This window comes from Crocodylus siamensis, chromosome 13 (assembly GCF_052110815.1).
Source record: "Crocodylus siamensis isolate JL-2025a chromosome 13, ASM5211081v1, whole genome shotgun sequence".
Classification (NCBI taxonomy): domain Eukaryota; kingdom Metazoa; phylum Chordata; order Crocodylia; family Crocodylidae; genus Crocodylus; species Crocodylus siamensis.
Genome location: NC_143407.1, coordinates 35,677,879 through 35,700,563, shown reverse-complemented (window position 1 = coordinate 35,700,563; position 22,685 = coordinate 35,677,879). Strand labels below are relative to the sequence as shown.

General features: G+C 51.6%; 1 protein-coding gene across 2 annotated transcripts in view; it reads left to right on the top strand.

The window, feature by feature from the left end:
* RPH3AL (rabphilin 3A like (without C2 domains)) overlaps positions 1–22,685 on the top strand; it is an 81,804-nt gene that overhangs the window by 48,539 nt on the left and 10,580 nt on the right. Inside the window, exon 9 of one of the 2 annotated variants that reach the window (XR_016438880.1) lies at positions 7,634–7,746. Coding sequence is in view for 1 of the 2 variants with exons in the window: in XM_090025510.1 (XP_089881636.1) it covers positions 3,822–3,856 (35 nt within the window). In the remaining variant the exon portion in view is untranslated. Of the gene's footprint in view, positions 1–3,821; positions 6,465–7,633; positions 7,747–22,685 lie in introns of those variants that run through there. The other variant, XM_090025510.1, reaches the window with a different exon arrangement.

Sequence of the window (22,685 nt, the reverse complement as noted above, 5' to 3'; positions counted from 1 at the left end):
CCTCTCCTCGTTCATTTAAAAGCATAGAGTGAATGCAATGCAGGTGGCCAGGTCTTGCACTGACATCCCTGGAGGTGGCAGGGCTAGCTGGGACAGTGATTGCAAGGTGAGGTGGAAAGGGGTGTTCCTAGTTACTGAGCACCAAGGGATTTTATCTGAAAAAAATATTAGAATTTATTGTCTAGAGATGCAAGGAATGGTGAGATCTTAGTCGTCTCTCTTAGTGCCAGTTCGGCAATGTGACTCACACTGTTTCAGTCACAAAGGGTTTTTTGTCATGTCTTAGGAGACACCACAATTAAAAACAAGCAAAATAATCACAACGATTAACTCTGACTGTTTTCTGTTAAAGAAAGGAGCTATTAAACAGAACCAAACACAAACAGTGAATAATGGTTCCTTCAGGCACTGGCTCTTCTGTATGTCACTTGCTGGGCAGTTTTTAACAGGTTTCCCCTTTCAGAGGGGGTCTGCCCCTTGCATCTGGGGGCTCTCTTCTCAACAAGACTGAAGCATATTACTTCCTAGATCAGTAGTGGGTCCTTTTTCAGTTGTATCCTGTGGACAGATGTACACATGATGTGCTTCAAATTGTACTCTAACTTGAAGAGAGAGAACTTACATCATTATAACTACACTTTAGGTAATGAAATCACTCTAACTGAATTTAAAGGACTAAAATACTTCATACGTGGACAGATGAGCTGCATTTGAGAGACTGGTGAAGCCCATTTGGTCTGTTATGGATAACCTAAACAGTTTACATTTGGACAAAGGTGAATCATACAACTAAATCCTATGAAACTGAAGTTTTAAACTCAGTTACTTTAACTACGCCATTTAGGGAGCTGTCCTATTGGGTATCGTGAATCTTAATTTCAAGTGAAACCCTACTTCTCCGTGTTTCCCAAGGTTAGCTTATGTTTCCTCCCCATGGATGGAGGGTCTAAACGGTGAGGGGCAGACGAGGAGAAGCCGTAGCATTTCAATCCCCCATTCAAACTGGTGTAAGGAAAATTGAAATCCACTTCCTGGGCTGTGCTCTTGCGAACCTCCCCATGCCATGATGCTGAAGTAGCTGTGCTGAGCTGGAGGGGGGGTTGCTTCTTGACGCTGCTCACCGGCTGCTTTCCTCCTGGCTGTTCTTGCTGGCAGAGGGGACAAACAGTAACGGGAAGCTTCTGACGAGGGCTGTGGTGATGGCAGCGCTGCATGAAGTGGAGGGATGCGAGTGAGCACTGCTTCTCAGCTTTCGCAGCTCGGGGTGGTCCCCTTTTTCGGGGCTTGTCTGGCTTAGGAAATCAGGGCTGTCATTCTTCTCCTGGTCACCCCCTTCAGGGGTTGGTTTAAGTAGCACCCTCATCTCATAGCTGTTCAGGCTGTTCAGACCTAGCCCGTAAACTTCTACAGCCTTTTTCTCATGGTAGGAAATTTTCAGGGCATGTTTTGAAGTTAGCAGTTTTGCTTTTTCTTCTATTCAGTCCCTTTTCTGAGATTTCCCTTTAGTGACATCAGGGCTTAATGGGATTTTAAATCCTGCTTCAATTGGATCTAAACACCCTAATAGCATGGGAAAAAGGTCTTTTGGATCTCAAAATAGTCCCTTTAAACTTAATTAACTATTTGAATAAGACAATAATTTCTTTAATGACTGATTCCTTGACAGTCGTTGGAGGTGACTTCTGACTCATTGAGTTGGGTAAGGAAGTTGCTTCAGCATTGTTGGTTCATTAATTCATTCTCAATTGACATGAATATTCTGCATAGCAAGTTATATCAGTAACCAGCTGTAGCATCAAACAGTCTTGCAGTATGTGGACATAAAAACACCCAGTCACAACATAATGGCACTAGGAGATTGCTACAAGAGGTTTCGTGTAGATGCTGAATACTTGTAAATGTGCGTCTCCAAAGGTGTTGGTCCTCTTGCGCATTTAAGGAATTAGAAGGTTTTCCCCTTCAAGAGAGAGCAGAAATTAGGCACAACCAAAGCTTTCCCCACCCGTATGTGTTTTCCTTAAAGTGACAAGAATAAAAGACTTGGAAAGCCTCTAAAACAGAGCATGTTCAGTACACCTTTGTTTTAAGATGAAGGCTTTTCCCCTGAAAATGGAGGGTGTTGCCCAGCTGTGCTTACAGAGCAAGTCTGCTGGTTTTTTATGTCCACAGTTTGCACTTGAGAAACCTTCCATGAAATATTTTTATACCAAGCCCAGAGTGTCAGATCTGGGGCTTATAAATCTTTCAGAATAACGTGTGACGGAAGATGGCATAAAGAGAGAGCTGTCCCAAAGGTGTATATCTGTATTTCAGAAACTGTGTAAAAGTGCCCAGAGCCCAGCGGCAGGGTCTCTTCACAGTTTTTCTCCTCATCCCATATGAAAATGACAGTCTCCCCCATTCAGTAGCAGTGCCGGCAAGTTCCCAGTGACCAGACGCTGTCAGAATAAATGATCGTGGCATTGGTAGCGCCTCGTGCGTCACCATTAGGTCCAGCTCCTGCAGCAGGCTTCCTCGCGCAGCTTGATGCTCTCAACGGGGCTGCCCCCAGGGCAGGGGAGTTGGATCTCCCACGCGTTCCCAGGGCCTTCTCGTTCTGCTGAGAGCCAGGAGGAAAGCCGCTGGGACTGGGGGAGGTGGATACCAGTCCAGCAGGAAGGGCTCTCGAGACCTCGCCGGCTGCCCGGAGCCAGCCTCCGCTCCCAAAGGGTCTCTTAGAGCCTGAATAAACAGACTGGCTTTTTGCAACTGGCTTTTGAAGTGATTGGTTCAGACAGGCTCGCTTAGTTGACACGAGACAGAATAAGCGCCAGGCTCCACTAGCAATTATTGCCCTGTGATCATGGCAGCCTCGTCAGATGCCTCAGCGAGACAGCGAGCATTGCCAGAGCTTCTCTGGAAGAGAAAGTCTTGCTTGATTAGCTGGAGAGGCGGTTCCCTTGCCCCTGGTGCCCTGGGGGAGGCCACCAGTCATGACCAGGCAGCAAGGATCCCTTGCACCAGCTTTCAGGCAAACATGCAAGTGTCCTGGTGCCTCTGGAGCAGAGCTGTGGGGGGGCAGCTGGGGGGTAACTTGGCTCTCCCAGGTGAGGGAAAGGAGGGCACTTGCATTTGCTTTTGCGTGGGAAGAGGAGCTGCGCTTTACCTTGCTGCCTCTTAGCATAAAACACGGGTCCCAAGATGGCTTATCTGCCTCCCTCTCCTTATGGCAGTGGGGGCCAACCTTTCCTCCAGGGACGTCACAAATTAATCCCCACAACACCCCCTCCCTGCATGATCTGCTTCCTGCCCTGTGCTCTCTGCCTGATCTGCTGCTCTGCTTTCTGCTTCCTTCCCTGTCTGCAGCCATGCTGCTTGCTTTCTCAGTCTGCTGCATGCCCCACATGCAGGCTGCCTTGTGCCACTCGTGGCATGCGTGTCACAAGTTGGCTACCCTTTCCTCATGGGATTTGGCTTGGCAATTAAGGTCACCAGGAACACTGGCAGCAACAGGGCCTGATCCTGAGTGGGGTTAAACACCCTGTGCTTTTAGTGAAGGAGGAAGCTCAGGGCCAGTTTTCATGTGCAAGTAAGAAATCTGCTTTCTCCACCATCCTCCATTTCCCTTCCCTCGTCTCCCATCTCTTTTGACTTTAATAAAGTTTAATGGGCCCTGACTGCTGACAGCATGCGGCATTATGATCCACGGCCCTTCTATGCATTATTATTTTTAGCGAGCTTCTAAAGTGCCACCAAGGAAAATCAGGCAATGGGAAATAACTGTCTGGAACATCTGCCCCCTCCCAGCAGCACACAAACCTGTCTCTCCGTTTATTTTCAAGGCAAACGGCGCCTCCACACAAGCCCCCGTTGCTGATGGGAGTCAGCATCTTGCAGCTGGACCTGGATCTTGTCTCGCCCGTCCAGTCCCGTGTTCTCATCGTGGATTATGTGGCCCTGGCCCTCTGTGGCCCCTGGGATGCCAGGATTCCCATAAGCCTTAGTTACACTATGCTGCCTGGCACCGGGTGTTGCTGTTCTCTTGCCGTAGTCATTTGCTTTTGCCTCCTGCCAGCTGACGAAGAATGGGAGATGTTTGGCTCGGAGGGGACTGGAGCAGGTGACACCATAGTACCCAGGCAGCTGAGTGCGAAGATGTCTGCTGAGACTTCCTTCCCTCTGCTCTCCAAAATGAAGAGCCCCACACTTAGCCTGCCTCTCTACAAGCTATCTCAGCACATCGTGGCAGGGAGGCATCAGGAGCACTGGACTGGGAGTCAGCATACCTGCGTGGGACTCTTGCCTCATAAAGCAACCTTGAGCCAGCCCCCTTGCGACCTGGCTGGGGATTCCCTGTTTGCAAACTGGAGGGGGCAAGAGGATTGGTCGCTGTGGGGAAGCGCTTCGGGAGCCTCAAATGAAAGGCACTCCTGAGTAGCATCCACCCTGTGCAAAGGTCTGCTCATCCCTTTACGTCCCAGCAATGCTCCTGAGTGAGAGCATAAGTGTGCAGAGCCCTTGTTCTGGTTCTCTGGCCTGGGGTGGGCTTCACCCAGTAAAGCACTCAGGGTGAAACTGTGGCCTTCAGGAAGTCAATGAAAGTTTACCGTTGGCTCCTGCTTAGCCAAGGTTTCACCCCAAGTATTTATTAATAGCACCATTATTACTGGATTTCTTGTTTTTAGTCAGGGCCTCCCTTTAAGCAGGTGCAGCTGTGCTCCTCTTTCCTCCCACTGGACATGGCTGTCTCACTGAGGTGGTGATTGATTTACTCAGGAGAGCAACACAGGCATGAGGCAGCCGGCCCCACCTCTTTTCCTGTCTCCTGCCCATGTTCCCTCTACTTTCTGGCTTCTGTACCAAGGGCGCTGTGTAGACATTGGTATCATGGGCTTTTTGTACGTGTCCACTGCTCCATGTTTCAGACCATTCAGTGGGAAGTCCAAACCATGCCCTGGCCAGCCCGTTTGGTTGCCAGCTGGTAGGTGACTTGGCTAAATGTTTTCCCTTGCCGTCCTGCGATTCTGTGTGGCCCAGGTGTCTGTTCTGCCCCTTTCCAGTGCTGTCTTAGGTGGCATCTGGCTGGTTGCACTTGTGTTCACTATCTGATGTTGGGGAAGGCTGGGAGTTCCCTCCCTTCCCATCCTCTCTAGGGACTTGGCTCTTTCTCCAGTGTTTGGCCCACATCATGAGGCCAAATGCACAACTCCTGTAACGTGAGTCAGCACCTGGAGCTCAGTGGGAGTCTTTTGATTGCCTCTGAAAGGCTTTGAACCAGGCTTTGAAAGTCCTGGTTGCTCGGGACTTTCTGAAAAATGGGCCTCTTTAAAATGTAGTGAGTTAGACATCCCAAAATGCAGGTGCCCTAAATCAGTAGCTAGTCCTGAAAAACATAAGACCAAAGGTTAATATTTTCAAAAGTACTTGGATGATTTAGGAACCTAAATCTCATGGGCTTTCAGTGAAACTCCAGAGGGACAGATGTCTGAAGTTATTCTGGCACACCAAGATGCAGAGACGCCCAGGGTCTTCGGAAAATCTCACTCAGACCTGTTTTCATCTTTGAACTGAACCTCTGCAAATTTGACCCTCCGTGCATAAGTTGCTTCTGAAAATAGGCCTAAAGCACTTTTGAACAGGTTACCCCATTTTTAATTGTTTCTTTCTCTGCGTTACTACCAGCATTTTGCATTAAGACCGAAGTACATTTTAAATGCATCACTCTTCATGGTGCTTGTTTCCTTGTTACACTTCACTCAGCTTGGACAATGGAAACAGGCCGGCCAGTTTTCACCATGTTTCACGGTTGCTTTCACTCCTAGGTCTTGCTCCCCAGCACAATGCGGGCAGTGTTTTGCTCCTTGCGCAATCTTTATTGCTTTGTTTGGTTGTTTTATGTCACGAAAATGTTTCTCTTCCCATTACGTTTTGTCAAACACTTTTGGGTAAAGCAAATGCAGATTTGTGGCTGCGGTGGTCCTTGTCAGTCCCAACAAACCCATTCGCCTCTCTCCTACTTCTGGAATTGTGACTTCAGCAGAGTCATCTCTGGTGGACGGTCTGATCTGGGACATGGTCATGAAAAGACTCCCACTATCCCGTGTGGGTAAAGGAGCAGGCCCAGCCTATGCAGGTGGACATCCACATGCAGTACGGCAACTTGCAAAGCTGCACGTGCATATTTTCTGTGAACAAGGCCTCGTCCGTCAAGGATGTAGCTTGCGCTCGTGTGTCATGAAGCTCTGTGTGTCATGAAGCTCTGTGTGTGAAAGCGTGTACTCCCCTTAATCTGTAACCGTGAACTGCCTTGTTTTCAGCTGGCTTTGGGAGGAGATGGGGGTGGGAGTGTGAACTGTTCGTACGTTGCTAGGATGTTGCGCAGAATTTCCCCCCCCTCCCCATTCATGTTCTGTAATATTTTAAACGTGGAAACAATAAAGCTTTGACTCTGCACCAACTCCCTGGCATTCTTGAAACAATAAAAAGTTTCTTCATTCCCAGGTTACAAATATTCATCAAATCCTGGGGCTGGCTCCAGCCCGTACATAGAATAATGCCACCACTGGGTTAGTGAATCACGAGGCGGAGATGTGATTAACATGTGCTCTGAATGTCAAGGTCGTCTTTTTCTGTGCTCCTACCTCTTGGGTACCTAATGCTGGCAGGAGCAGTTGATTCACACACATACCTTTAGACTTTCTATAGAAAGAGTTTCTTTCTCTCTTAAAATCACTAAACATAATATAGCTCTAATTGCCTTTCTGCAAGAAGTCATCCTTCTTGGCCTTCCCAAGTTCGTCATCTGTTCTTTTTAGACAATCAGCGTCTGTTTTTTTATTGTCTACCAAGAAATGTCTAGGTATTTTTCACTAAAGATATATATAGAGAACTATTTGTGTGCGTGAGTGTCTTTGTATGTTTTGCATCATTCTGCATTCAGTTTCAAGGTTTCAAATGGCTTTTTTAATATCCATTTTGCTTTCCTGTTTTAATCTCGCCACACTAATTGCTACTTGGATTGTTTTGCTTGGGAGCTATCGTTAGTTTGAAGATGCAGCCTGCCAAGGACAAGTCACTTTCTACACTTTTCTCTTCGTCCCGTATCCTTCTCTCTTCCCATGCTGAGACCAAGTCTGCAAGAAGTCAACTCTCCGCTCTTAAAGGTGAAAAATGCAGGCTGTGAGCTGCCCAATTTTAATGTTTCCCTCTTGGTTCATTTTACAGCTTAAAGGATCTAATTTGGTTGAGGGGGAAAAAGGAGAAAGATCCCACATGCAGATGCATAGTTACTTAATATGCTGAAGCAAATGGGCTGCCAACACGAGTTTCAAGAACATGTTTTCTTGAGCGATCATTAATAAATCAGGTGCTGAAGACATCAGGCTGACAACTGGAGTGTTTTTATTCCTCTCTAACATTGCCTTAAAATGGCAGATGTTCTCAGGGGATCTTTGAAATTCATTTGTAAAAATGAAGCCTACTCTACTCAGCCCCCAAACAAAATTATTTTCCAAGCACAGAGGAGTGGCATTCAACGGCTGTCACCATCCCATCCCTGCATTTCTTCTAGGGTGGTTGTTATCTTTCCTTCTTTGCAGTCTTGACTGTTGGCTTCCCTCCAACACTTCCATCCATTTATTCCCTGCTGTTGCAGAAGACCTCCTTCGTCTGACGATGACACCTCATCCCCACAGGAGCGTGGAGTAAAGAGGCTGGAAGGACGTAAAGATGAATGACCGACTACTGAGGAGTTTGGATTGCATTGCAGTTAAGTAGAGGAAAAGTTACAGTGCCTATCAGATGACATGAAGCGTTAGGTATGGTATGCAAAACTTCCTGTCCTGTCCGGTTCAGGTCCTGCCTTCATCGCCATTGTGCCACTAATTAGCAGCATTTAATGTTTAGGTAGTGCTTGAAATGTTCCTGATGTAGAAGACTAGAATGCAGGCTCCTGCCTAAGGATTTTGCCCATTCCCCTCCACCACCATGTTTTGTCCCAACTGATTTCTGGCATGTCACACTAGTTTATTTTAATGTACTCCAAAATTGTACTAGCATAATAGGAGGCATGCATTTGAACAAGTTTCGTGAAGTGGGTGCCAAAAGCTGGTTGGAGAGAGATTTCAGGGGAAGAGTGGTTAATGTCAGCTTTGCTGGAGGTGGTTAGGGGTAGGGTCAGCTCTGTTAAAATAAGAGATGTAGTCCAAATGTCTGTAGACCACATTAGCCTCTCTGTAGGCAGTAACTAGTTTATCCATCCAGAGGGGATCAGGTCTCAAGCCTAGCATGAAGATAATTGCTAATTGCCATAGAAGTCAGCCCTGCCTGAGTTTCTGATCACTCTTGACCAGGCCGTTTTGAGGATGAGTTTTGGGGCTTGCTCTCCTTGCCTCAGGCTTCCCTCTGGGCTAAAAACCAAAGAAATTCCTGATGTTCGGCCACCTTTTTATTACACTGAAGAACTGCTAGGAAGTCATGGAGCAGTATGAGAACTGTTCCTTCTGTTCCCAAAGCACAGACCCCCATAGCTTGAGCTCAAGGGGGGCTCTGTTTACGATTAACCACGATGGGCACGTCGCACATGGCAGAGCAGTGCCTGTTCCCATCTCTGTCCGGTACTCGCATGCCCAGGGGAAATTTCCAGGACGGTGACCTCAAAAGACTGAGCCATGAGCAGTGCAGTTGCACAAGCTAGAAAATGCAATTACCTGGTAGCTTTGCTTCAGTATAAAGCATAGGACGTCAACTGAACTCCAACTAGCTTCAAGCATCAAGGACAACAAAAAGTCCTTTTCCAGATATGTGGGGAGCCGGAGGAAAAGCAAGGGCAATGTTGGACCCCTGCTAAACCAGATGGGGCAACTGACAGCTGACGCCCAGGAAAAAGCCAACCTATTAAATAGGTACTTTGCGTCAGTCTTTCATCAGTCCCGTGGGACACCCATGCCTGCTATGGGACAGGGAGATCCGGGTGATGGGGATCCCCTACCCTCCATCAGTGCTGACCTCGTGAAGGAACACCTTGAGAAGCTGGACACCTTCAAGTCAGCCGGCCCTGACAACCTGCGCCCCAGGGCACTCAAGGAGCTGGTGAGTGTCATAGCCCAGCCCCTGGCACGGGTCTTTGAGAGCTCCTGGCGCTCTGGTGTAGTGCCCGAAGACTGGAAGAAGGCCAATGTGGTGCCGATCTTCAAGAAAGGGAGGAGAGTGGATCCGGCTAACTACAGGCCCGTTAGCCTGACTTCTATCCTGGGGAAGATCCTAGAAAAGTTTATTAAGGAGGCCATCCTTGATGGACTGGCCCAGGCTAACATCCTGAGGGGTAGCCAGCACGGGTTTGTTGCGGGTAGGTCTTGTTTGACCAATCTCATTTCCTTCTATGACCAGGTGACCTATCACCTGGACAAGGGAGAAGAGATTGATGTCGTATATCTTGACTTCAAAAAAGCTTTTGATCTGGTATCCCACGATCACCTCTTGGCCAAACTGGCCAGTTGTGGCCTTGGCTCCACCACGATCCGCTGGCTGGGAAATTGGCTTCGTGGTCGGACCCAGAGGGTTGTGGTTGATGGCAGTCACTCATCGTGGTGCCCTGTGACCAGTGGGGTCCCTCAAGGCTCTGTCCTGGGACCCATACTGTTCAACATCTTCATTAATGATGTGGACATTGGAGTCAGGAGTGGACTGGCCAAGTTCGCCGATGATACCAAACTTTGGGGCAAAGCATCCACGCCAGAAGATAGGCGGGTGATCCAGGCTGACCTGGACAAGCTCAGCAAATGGGCAGACGAGAACCTCATGGTGTTTAACACTGATAAATGCAAGGTTCTCCACCTTGGGAGGAAAAACCTGCAGCATCCTTATAGGCTCGGCAGTGCTACGTTGGTTAGCACTACAGAAGAAAGAGACTTGGGGGTCATCATTGACCACAAGATGAACATGAGCCTCCAATGCAATGCTGCGGCTAGTAAAGCGACCAAAATGCTGGCGTGCATCCATAGATGCTTCTCGAGCAAATCCCGGGACGTCATTCTCCCCTTGTACTCGGCCTTGGTGAGGCCGCAGCTGGAGTACTGCGTCCAGTTTTGGGCTCCACAATTCAAAAAGGATGTGGAGAAGCTTGAGAGAGTCCAGAGGAGAGCCACGCGCATGATCAGAGGTCAGGAAAACAGATCTTACGATGACAGGCTGAGAGCCACGGGACTCTTTAGCCTGGAAAAGCGTAGGCTCAGGGGGGATCTGATGGCCACCTATAAGTTTATCGGGGTGACCACCAGGATCTGGGGGAACGTCTGTTCACCAGAGCGCCCCAAGGGATGACGAGGTCGAACGGTCACAAACTCCTGCAAGACCGTTTCAGGCTGGACATAAGGAAGAATTTCTTTCCTGTCCGAGCCCCCAAGGTCTGGAACAGCCTGCCAGCGGAGGTGGTTCAAGCACCTACATTGAACACCTTCAAGAGTAAATTGGATGCTTATCTTGCTGGGATCCTATGACTCCAGCTGACTCCCTGCCCTTTGGGCAGGGGGCTGGACTCGATGATCTCCCGAGGTCCCTTCCAGCCCTAATGTCTATGAAATCTATGATGTGGGGCTGCTGGGGCAGCTTAGTAGCTCACGCACATATGCTGAGGCACTTCTCACTCAGCGCCTCTTTTGCAGCAAAATACTTCTTCTCATTATCTTCCTGGTAAAAATCCAGAACTAATGTACTGTGGTGCAGCTTCCCGAGCATCTCCATCTTCTGAGCCGCTTCCCATGTGCCCCCTGGAGAACAGAAGGCAGCACGAGAACGTGGCTTTCCGCTCCAGTGTTCTTGGGAGCAAATGAATTCAAATCCCTTCGAAAAGGGAGTTATGCGTCTGTACTCCAGAGCCCTGCAGAAGTTCTGTGGAGTTATTTGAAGGCTTCAGTAGCAGAAGTTTTTTTCCTCGTACCGTTTTCAAGGCGACACGCAAAGCTGTTCAGATAATCCTGGGCAGTTGCTGATGCCTGCTGTTCCTGTTGCAGTCAGATGCTATGCAGAGTGTGCACGGGGCCTTGGCAGGGAGGGAAGGGGTTGCTTTGTTGTGGGGAAGGGGAAAAAGTGAATCACGGTTTAAAGTCAGTTTTCCTGCTAGCCAAAAAGAGTGACCATTAAATCCACTGCCTTCCTGTCTCTCTGCCGCTGCCACCCATACGCCTTCATGCTCTCTGCCCCGCTTTAACTGATGGAGTGCAATCCCATTGTGATTAGAAATAGCAAGGCTGAGATTTGTTGCATTCCCTCCTTGGTGGCTCAGTCCTGCCAGGCACTGAGTGCTCTGACCCCAGGCCACCAAAGCACCTGAGCACGTGCTTAACTTGGGCACCGACCTCAATGCCAATACTCGTGTATAAAGCACAGGACTGTGTGCTCTGTCGGATCATGGGATGCAGTCCCTGCTGCGTAGTGAGAAGAGTGAACACACAGGACATGCAACCAAGTAAGAGTAGATGCATCCTGCTCTGGGCAAGTCTAGGCTACAGCTCACGCCGACCCACCCAGCGTGGGCTGCTACCAGAGCAGCTGTGGCATGGAGCCGAGCTAATGCTGTAACCCCGGCCCAAGAAGTTGGCTGCACACTTGGGCAGCTAGTCCGAGAAAGTTTGTCCGGTGTCAGCCGTGCTGCTAGAAGTGTCCCAGCTAGACCTGGCCACTGCCATGGAGACACCCCCCTCTGGACATAACAGCTCCTCACCCAAAGTCAATGGAGATGCCCCAATAAAACCAGGATGATGATCTGACACGCGGGCTTTAAAAAGCAGACACCTGCCACTGTCCTGCACTGAACAGCCAGACTGAACAGCGGCAAATCGCTCCTGTCCAGGAGCTTGGAAAGGCAGAGTGGCAACATCAATCGATCTCTGTATTACTGGTAGAGGAGGAGGACAAAGTAAATTAAAAGGGCCTTGAAAGCAAGGTGCACGGCGGCTTTTTGATTACGTGTGCCAAGCAAATACCCAGGCCCCAGATTCTGGTCTCGCTTCCCTTGGAGTAAACAGACGGTAAAGCTTTTGGGCAGCATGACAGGGAGAAGCAGGCAGCCCTGTGCAAACCGTTTTCAGCGGGTTTGCAGCTTTGCTTTGGAAATCAATAAGTGCAATATAAATAGTATTAAAGAACTGCTCAGAGGCTGAGCCAGCCTCTGAGGCTCTCGCGTACCTGCTGCAGCTCCCCGCCGCTCTAGTGGGCCGTGCCACCCCCTCTGTACACGTGTACTCCGACAACACTTGAAGCTGTTTCAAAAGAGGGGGCTGCTTTGACCCATGGAGTGCGCATCACCTGTCATTAGTATGTCGGTCCGTTACTTTACCAGCACCAGCACCGCAGGTTTAAACGACGGTGTGTGTGCTCAGTGCTTCCTCCCCATCTCCGCAGCAGAATCACTCCACGTGCAGCTTAGATCTAGGGTGCGGATGGGCATTGAACAGGAAGGCTCGGTGCTGGAAAACTCCTGGTCCGACTAACGTTTTTGGTGCTAAGAGATCCTTGACTGACCCTGTTCTTCTGGCCTGGAGTAAAGTGCGTGGGGCCAGACTTAAACTCACTCACTTCTAGTGACAGCTGCTTGCAGTTTTGTTGCTTTCCCTGCGGTGTTTCTCTTCCCCGTCTAGCCTTTGTGTAGCTTCCCCCTTCTACCCTCCTGCAGCTCCGCTATGGCCCTGGTGAGCGTAGCACATTACAGGAGCTCAGCGTGCCTCCAGCAGGCACCTGCGGCCTACACCGCGTGGGCAGCAAGCCGCTGGCCGAGGCCGAGGTTCCCGGGCAAAGAACGCGTGGGGACAAGCTGTGGCTGCAGGTAGCGGGAAAGGCGCGAGGTAGTTGCCAATGACAGCACAAAATGGGAAGGGGGCTGGATTCAGTGCTCTTGGTGATGGCAGCATGAAGCTAAGGGAGGACTGGTGGAGGTGCTGGTGTAACAGAAAGCAGAATCCAACCCAAGGGGGGAAGGAGGGTATGGACCTGTTTTCCAATTGCTAGGCTTTTAAGGTGGAAAAATAATGGTGGGTTTGACACCAGCCACTGATGCAGATCTTGAGCAGAGGCTGCTTATCAGGATGCGATAGTGAGTGTATGCCCCTGGATGACCACCGTTAACTGTTCACTTGATTAAGGGAAAATGGGAATGAAGGGAGGAGGTAATGATCAGTTTGCTGCATCATTGGCTTGTTTTCAATGGTGAGGTTAAATTTGCTTCCTTTCTTGTTTTTGTTTGCACTGATGTTTTTATTACCTGCCCTCAAGCTGTCGCAGTCTGTTTGGTATGCTTTTTGAGCCCTGGCAGGGCACAGAGATGTTTGCCTTGCCCGTCGCCTGGTACAGACTTCATACCACACAGGAACATGGATCAAGTCTGCTTTGTGCTTAGGTCACAGTCATGGTAGTTCAGCTACAGATGCATTTTGTAGGAGAGCTGAGCACAATTACAGAGCATTTAGGTGGTTCAGGCTATGGCCTTACAACTTAGCAGAAGCAAAGAGCATCTGTGAAATGTGGCGTTGACTGATAAGCTGCTGCATTCAAGCAGGCAAACCTGCGTGGAGACAGGTTGCCCTGGACCACCCCTCTAGGGGCTTTGCAATTTTCTCAATGAGCCTTTTGATACAGATATGGCAGGCCAAGGCCGAGATACTGATGCAGGCACAAGTCTGGGATGTGGGAGGCCTGGATTCAGGTCCTGCTGTGCTGCGCACTTCCTCTGAGACCGTGGGCAAGTCCCTTAGTCGCCAGCCTTCCCCACACAGTACTGGGATCGTGGGAGGCAGCAGGCAAGTCACTCACATCTGCATTGGCACTGTATGGGACCAGCAGGAGAGCTCGCTGGGCTTTCAGTCATGGCCTTGTGGCTTCTCTACATCCCCTCTCAGTGTGCTGAGGAAGCAGCTTTGTGTGTGGGCTCAGCTGGGACAGGATATATCTTGGCAGTAAGTCAGCTGGGGTCATGCCGTGCTGATAGGTGCTGCGGGCAGGGGTCCTGCTCTTTCTCACCACCAGGCTAAGAGCTGCTGATTTAGATGGTGGCAGCACACATTGAGTCCCTCCAGTTTTGTTCTGAGTCCACAGGAGCACAAGTGAAGAGCAATGATTTTTACCTTCAAAGAACGCTGTTCCCTTGGCTTTCCCGTTCTGCAACCACACACCCACTTTTGAGGAGTTTCTCTCAAGGCTTATCTCAGGAGAAGCAGTGAGTTTATTCTGCCTTCCAGCGACTGGGGAAAGCCAGGTAGTAGACGGCAGGGCAGCACTGGGGCTGCTTTTCACACTGGTGCAGCCTTGCCAGAGGCTCTGCTGCTTCAGATGCTGCTAGACTGGAATAAAGACCAGTCGTTCCTGGCTCCAGGCACCTTCTGTTTACATCGGAGCAGTCTTTCTGCATCTTGGGACAGATGCGCTGATGAGCTGCTGGCCAGAGACTGGAAGTTACAGCAGCAGGGAGGGAAGCTTGCCCAGTCAGTGGGAGCTTGGAGCTCTCTGAGTGTGTAATACATGGAAAGCGTGTTAGTAATGTCTAGGACTGGACAGAAAACCTGCTGCAACTCTGGGGACTGGTGCATAATGCAAAGGTGTTTGGGGTAGGAGAACTGCCTTGGAGCCTGTCTCTGTCAGTTCAAGTTTTGCTCTGATGTGACCACAAGGCCTTTTCTGAAATGAATTAATTGCCGAAGATGCCTTTTTTTATTGAGGTATTGTATTAAAAAACCAAAGCCTACAACATTCAGCCTCTAGAGTGCTGATTTCGGTTGTTTCCCTCCACTTGTCTGCTATCTGGGATCGCATAAGTGGGGAGGCAGAGCCTGACGATTCTCCATCCATCTCAACATGGAAGCTGAAGCTAGTCTTACAGGGTAAGGAAACACCCTGGTGTTTCATACTCTCCCACATCACAATCACAGCACAGGCAGCTTCCACTTTACTGGCCTGCGTTGACTTCATCAGAGCAACGTGGGATACAAAGCGCCCCATGCTCTGCGCTGCAGCTGGGGAGACCCGCGGCAGAGCGTGGGGCGAGTGCAGCAGGGGCGAGCCTGCTCTGTGCCCTGGTTCTGCCCAGCAGGAGTCATAGCATGACCCTGCCGTGAGGGGAAAGCCGTTTGAGAGCTGAGGAGCTCTGGTGCTGTAGTGGGCTCCATCCCGGCCTAGCTTGTCCCCACCGCATTCGGACTGACGTCATCTGTGGAGCGCAGGGGGTCAGGGCTCGGGCCAGCAAGCTCCTAGGCTCCAGACCACAATCGATCAGCATAGCGATGGTGGCTGATTGCCTTCCTCCCTAGCAAGGCACGGTGCAGCTTTTGCAAGGTGCCAATAAATTGCTCACTCTTCAAAGGCTTGTGCCGGAGATGTACAACCATGGATTTCCCAGGGCGCCAGCCCGAGCCTCTGATCAATGATTGATTCCCTGTGTGCTGCATGACAGACAGGCTCCATTCCCATTCCTGCTCCTCTGCTACAGAGAGAGAGAGAAGTGCTATTCTTTGTCCCCTCAGAAAGCCGCCGGCCCTTTCTGCACACACAGGCACAGCCTTGGGGAGATTGGAGGGGCTGGCTGTCTCAGCAGCCCCTCGCCATCCGCCCTCTTCACTCTCGGGGTCACTACAAGTGCTACCAAAAATGCTTTAATGGAGAAGCCAGAAGCCGGACCCCCAGCAGCCTCCCACGTGCTTGCCAGTGAAGAGGAGCCTGTCGCTGCAGCCCCCAAGGGAGGGGAGCCCATCTCTAGGGATCAGCAGGCAATGCAGGCAGGATCTCTCACATGGGGAATGCCCACACTCCCCCGGGAGCAGCGAGCGTAAAGCACGGAGCGCTGGCCTCGCTCCGGGTCCTGGTGCTGCCCCAGACTTGCTGTGTGACCTGGGCCAAAGTCACTGCATTTCTCTGTGCCTCAGTTCATCATCTGTGAAATGTTGATACCCAGGGCGCTGGAGATGTAATTAGTGTTTGTGAAGAGCAGGAAGCTCATCGGACGATGCCTGGTATTAATAAGCTAGGCCAGTGCCGCGGGGCTGGAGTACGTGACCTTTTCCTAGCTTCAGGACCTAGGGCTCTGGGCTGCTGCTCTCAGCTGGCCATGTGCAGTGCCCAAGGAGCAGTAAGGCAAGTAACTCAGTGGGGCTGTTAGCTTCCTCGCAGTGGCCACAAACCCTGGAGAGTTGTGGGTGTTCCCCTGATGCATCGGATCGGCCAGCCCCAGGCATACGGTGGGTATCTAGGCAGCCAGCTTACCAAATCCGCGTGTGTCTGCAGCCTCTGGGGCTAATGACTGCACGTGCTGAAACAGATTGTACCAAGCTGCAAGTGGCTTTGCCCTGGCCATGGCAAGGAGTCTGTGCGAGTGGAGGTTGTCCTACTCCCCCTTGCAAAAATACAGCACAGCCTGTATGTTGAGCTTGCATATTAAATAGCAACAGCCCACCCAGAACCAGGCAGGATCCTCCAGGGAGATGGAGAGCAGAGAGATGAGATTCTTTTTTCTGTTTCAGACGCGTTAAGTGGCTTGAATGTCTAGCTTGAAAAAAATATATACTTAGGCTACAGCGGAAACGAAGTTTGTGGCTGCAGGTCTCAGGTGCAAAGAGGCCTCCTAGCCCTGGTGAAGCTTGGTGCATTCCCCAGTGGTCCATGCGTGAGCTGAGAGCTGTTCTCTGCTTTTAGCACCTGCTGCCCTTGACAGTCAAAAGCTCTGGTCTCTCCAGCTCAGTCATTTTTTGCTGGAGTTTAATTGCCGCTAATTGTCTGGATGCCACAGGGGAGGAATGTGTTGTAAACATTCGAATGCTAAAAGCCTTATGGCCATAATGTTCCCTGCATGTTGGCTTAATATTGGCCACATGGTTTAAAAATGGAAAGCTGTGTGTCTTGAAGGGTCAATTAGGAGAGCCATCAGTTTTCATCAGGCTGGGCAGGAGAGCCTTTAAGAACTGTGCTTTGAAGTGTCATGTCCACCCTAATCAGGTCTCTGGAGCTGCGTGCGAGCGGACTGGCAAGCTGGTTTCCTCGCTTTGCCCATCGTCCCCTCCTTTGACAGCTCAGTGCTCACTGCTGCTAGCGAGAGGTGCTGACTGAGGGCCCTGCAGAAGGAAACCTTAGATGAAGGGCTGGTTCTCTGCCCCACCGCCTGGTTTGATGCTACTTGCTCGACTCCCAGGCGAGAGGAGGATCTGACTCTTTTTCTCCCAGAGAGTCCCAGCCAACACAGGCACGAGCTGCCCAGGTTCCTTCCAAAGCACCTCATCTGCTCCTGCTGTGGAGTCGCTGCTGAAGCCAAGGCCCTGGGCTGGTTCAGCCTCTAGGCCCCTTCTGAGACTTCTAGCGGACCCTTCCCTGGGCTCGGGATGTGGACACATTTTCCCTTAGACCTGAGACATCAGCTCCTGTCCTGTAGACTCCAGGGCCCTGCAGAGCCCAGTGTGATTTGGGCAGTCCAGCTTAGGCACTGGGTGAGCTGTCGGCCTAGAAGTGAAAGACTGATGTGTTTTGCAGTTATATAAAGCTGCTGGGGTCTCCTCCATCAGACGGCTTTGCCCATGTCTGGGGGAGCAAGCAGCCTCTTCTTCCAGCAAAGGCTACTCTTGGATCTGACGTCTGCGCTGGAGAGCCAGAAGAGCTTGCTCCACGCTCAAAGGTACTCCCAGTATGAGCAGCACCCGAATCTCTGGCCAGCGAGCTGGCGGGGCTGTCTGTGCCTGGCTCCTAGGGAGCCTGGGCCCCCTTGGCCAGCCTTGTTTCATTCATCTACAGCTGGCTTCCTGAGAAGGCTGCCGTCGGATCGTGGGAGGGCCAGTGGCATTCACCATCTTTCCATTGCTCCCCTACACGGGAAGGAGCCGACGTGGAGGAACTTGGCAGCTTCGTGCGGGGCCCCCAGGATGAGCTGGGGGGAGTTGAAACTGCATTTCTCAGGGAGCATCTGTGCCCAAGAGAAGGGGAGAGGGTGCCTTGCAGGGGTTTTTGGCATGCTCAGGACCCGTGGATGGGGAAGGGAGCCCAGGGCAGCCAGCAGAGCCCACCGGTGCATTCACACCCCACAGACCACAAGCCCGTGGGCCCTCGCTGCATCTTCCCTTTTCCTTCTCTCTCTCATTCGTGGCACTGGCCTTCTCAGTGGGACATCTGGAGCGTTTGGGTCCTGATTGCAATGGCTCTCGTGGCGGCGATGGCACAGAGTCTCACTGCAAACAGCGTCCAGACCGCCAGTCACACCTGGAATTGCACACCCCGTGCAAGCATGACGCAGCCATTGTGGTGCCACCTTGGAGGGGAGAAGAATAAGCTGGAAAATGCAAAACTAAGAGTATAAATCTTTCTAAGGCTGCCTGGGAGGCACCTGCTTAATTAGCACCATTGGTAGCCTTGATAGAGTAGGTGCTATGTAAGAAACTTGCCTCATGCTTGCACAAGGCATCTCTTTGGAGGCCAGATGACCTCCCTGCTTCCCTGAGCTTCCCCCTCCTGGTTCCTTTCTTGGGTTCCTCACCGCTAGGAGTTGACCTATTACTCAGGCTGGCAAAAATTACCCGCTGTCGCCTGGGCTTGTTAGACGGCACTGCTTTCTGTGGCAACCGCAGGCCTGCTCACGGCTCCTCTGAGCTTGCCATGTGCCGCAGCTCTTTTAGAGGCCACCATCCCGAGGCATGGCAACGCCCTGTATAGACTGGAAACAAAATGCCTCAGCCCCATTCAAAAAGGATTCCTTAGTTTCTCTCGTCTTTCTCTTGGACCCCTGTTGGGTTGCGGGGTTCATGGGCTTAATTTTGGGCGTGAGAACCGTGTTTCATTAGCTACCTGGACTGAGAGCAACCCACATCATTGGGTGTTTGGGGCAAGGGCTGTCGTTGGTTATGTGCATCTCTTAGTGCCAGCACAATGGGACCTAATCTGAATAAGGCTTCTAGGCGCTCCTCTAAGAGGCATAAATATTGTTGTTAACAAACGCCACTTGTGGGCCAGTCAGTGGAAGTGGGCCTTGAACCAGTACGCTCGAGACTCCGACCTGCACCCTCCCGTCATCGGCGCATTGTTATTCTGCAGGCGTTTGCATGGCGCCGTTCAGCAGATCACTAACAAGGATCTGTCACCGCGTGAGGCCGCGGGGTTAGAACAACAGGAGGTTTTGTCAAGACAAACAGTAGAGATGCTGCTTTGGTGCAGCCCAAGTGGTGCCTCCTCCCTTAGTCTGCTCTTGGGTATAATAAGATCAGGGCAAATAATCTGTGTGTTCACAGACAACGTGGCCTGCCTTCCCCCGGTTTCCCAGCTGCAGAGCAGTTGGGGACCGTCTCCCGACTGGATAGCAGCGGGTGTGTCTGTGCGGCTGAGATAAGGAGCGAGTGTGAACGGACAGGAAAGAAGGAAGTGGGGTGCAATTTGCACTGAGAGAGGAGAGGATGGAAGGAATGGGATTTTCCCCAGCTGCTCTGGCTAAAGTTTCCTGGTCCATGTAGCTCCAGCTGTGTTACAGATCTTGTACTGGCAGGCGCAGAAGAGAGCGGGACTCGGTGTCCTAGATGAGCTGGGGTGGTTGGACTCAGGGCTGCAGGGGCCTCTTCTTGCTTCCCTGCATGGAAAGGGTGAGCCACTTCTCCACAGGAGAAATGTGTCTCTTAAAACCTGCCCAACTCCCAGGGGGAGCTAAGTCTGCGTAGCGCCCCGACCCCCATTTGCCTCAGCTTACCTGAGGTCACGCAGGCCACTAACTGAATTTCCAGGTCCCTCCTCATCCCCCATCACAGCTGCTTTACTCCCACCCTGAGCCTGTCTGCACCGTGTCACTGGAGTTTGCACTGCTGGAACAACCCCCCCCCCAGTCCCTTGCTGCTTTATATCCCTTTGTAATTGCATTATTGACCTCAGCCCTCAGCCTGTCCTGGGGTATTAATAGCTACTGGGGTTAATGACTTTACTTCCTGCTGGTCATTAAACCCCAGAAAATGCCCTGGGCTAGGACTGTTAGGGCTTAATTATATGTTTGTTTAACAGTATAACAAGGCTCCAACTGGCTGGTTTAGTGCTCTGCGCTCCCCAGGTGGCACGAGGCCAGGATCAGCCGTGGTATCGGCATGGCCAAAGGGCTAACACGAGCGCTGCTGTTAATCAGGACTTCTGAGTGCAGAGGGAGGCTGCTGCGTTGGCGAGGCCTGGGGTTGATACGGGCGCCTTCTGTGCTTTGCAAAGGAAAAGCGGAGCCCAGAGCATTAGTGCTTCCCTTGGGAGAAGAGGAGGATCAGGTGCCTGAGAGCGGCTCCAGGGGGACTGTGAGAAGCTGGAGTGGGAAAAGCAGAGTCCTGCGTGGCCTGGGATGACGCACAGACCCCTCTCGGGCACAGACCAGCCCATCCAACCTAGCATGTGGCAGGCCAAACTTGCCCGTGGGGGTCACTCCCCGATAGGCGCTGTGTCCTGCTACTGGTGAATTTGTTCCAGTGCAAATCACCCGACTACTCCCAGTAGCTGGCGGTTTGGTGGACCTGGAGCCCAGCATCAAGGGGCTAAATGCCTTGCAGAGGGAGGCCAGCAGCCATGCTCTCACCCCTCGAGGTAGGGAAGGCTGGAGGGGAAGACGGTAGTGCGCATCTGGGTTCTGTCGCCCTGCCAGCAGGGGGCTGAATGCCAGGGCCCTGAGTTCAAATCCTGCTGGCACCTGAGGTGACATGGCCTGCGCTGCCCTGGGGAGGGAGAGCCTTTGGGGAGATGTTGCAGGAAACCTCCCGGCTGAGATGAGACTGGCTTCAGTGGCGCCGGCCCGTCGTGAAGGCTCTCTGGTGGAGTCTGCGTGGGGTTAATTACTTTGACAGAGTAGCTTGTAACACGCCAGCCAGGCTGCACACTTAGAGCCATGCAAACGTGATCTATCAGCACTTTAATTACCCTTCCGCTGTTTGGAAAACAATGCAGCAAAATTGGAGCCGCAGCTTTTGTCCTCCCGAGAGCGCAGGGTAGTCGCACGGTGTTTCTGGCCTCCATCTTGCCCAACAAGGCCTGCACGTGCCGGCATGATGCAGTATCATGTTGGCTTTGTCTGACAGCAGAGTGGCCGGGTAGGGGCCAGCCAGCCTGGATCCCAGAGGCTCGAGGTAGCCTGAGCATGGCTACCACAGCCCCGTGCTGCTCCACGCAGGCTAACTCATCCTGCCTCCCAGCCTGTGTGGCCCTCCATGCGATCACAGCCAGGTGCTGCCAGCGCCCAGCTTAGCTCGGGGATCAGGGTGCAGTGTGAACGCACCCCGAGCAGCTTGCCCAAGCATTTGGCATAGGCACTGCATGCTAAACATTTCCTCCCTAGAAACCATCAGTCGAGAAGCCTCCTGCCCCTCGTACTTCTCTGAGCATGAAGAGTGGTGTGGACGCTGCCTCTCCTGGCTGGAGCTCTGGAGATGGTCTCATCCATGCCTTGGGCCTGTACATCTAGCCTGGCCTCCTGCGTATAACGGGACACTCTTTCTCCTGTTACCAGTTGACTGAACCCATTAACCATCTACCGTGCCGCTTCCAGTGCTGGGCTTGTGTTCAAATTAGTGGTGGGAAATGCTTGGCAAATAGGCTCTGGCCCAGGCAGTCTCCAGGCTTCCCGCTCCTGGACTCTGGGTTTATTGGTACCCCAATGAAAGCCCACCCCAAGCTTCCTGCTGCTCTTACCTCCTACAAGCACTTGATTTATTCAATTGACCCCTGCTCTCAGCATGACTCAGCCCTGAGGTTTGGATCCAACCGAAGCCGAGGACTTCTTCATTCCCGGGCCGGGTCCTAGAGCCTGGCCATCCCGTTCCCCATAAACGGGCAGGCGCTTGGAGACAGGCAAGGCAAGGCACGTTGCAGTTCAGCCCCTCCAGTGCCGGCGCAGTCAGGCTGATAAGCACGCAGTGGTAAAGCGGCACACCTCATTTGTTTCCCTTTGTTTAAGAAGCTGCGTTTGGAGGAGAGGCTGGGGAAGCGACAGGGTTTAATTCAGTGCGGGCTCCTCCAGCTGTGAGCCATTATGGCAATGCAAGGCTGATCAAACACCCAAGCTGTTCTGATTCAGATTCCCATCTAGGTGGCCATAAATAATTGAAACCCCCCTGCCCCTGTCTGAACCCATACATCCTCAGCACTACAAGTGCGTGCTTCCTCCCTCCTGTTGCCATGCTGTTAGGCTCACAGCTTCATCCCTTGTGACAGAGTCGTTAGGCATTAGCAGTTGGTGTCAGTGCCTAGCACCACCACCGTAGGCAGTTGTGCGGTGAGCTGGACGCTGTGGCAGGCAGGGATCGGGCTGGCTTCCCACCAGGGCTGTGTGGCTTTGACTGGCCCTCGGCCAGGTTTCCTTTTCCTTGTCCAGTCCCTCGACCGGGGGTCTCAGAGGCAGCTCATGTGTTCACGAAACAATGTGCATGTAAATGCGTCTAAATGATTATAATATACAAAGCAGTAATTTGCTCAGGATACTTTGTGCTTCTTGGTTGCTCTCCAGTCAGAGACCTCTATGCTTTCCACACATTAACATCCTAGGCCCTGTGAGGCGAGTAGAAACTATCCCTATTTAACAGCCTAGGCACTGACAAGTGAAGTGAATTGCTCTAAGCATATGCAGGGAGTCAGTGGCAGAGACGAGAGCTGAATTATTTTTGTGCTTCATTATGAGTCTATGCTCATACCCCCCATGATCATACCCTGTGATTTTTGTGGGGACGTTGAGCTTGCACATCCAAGCT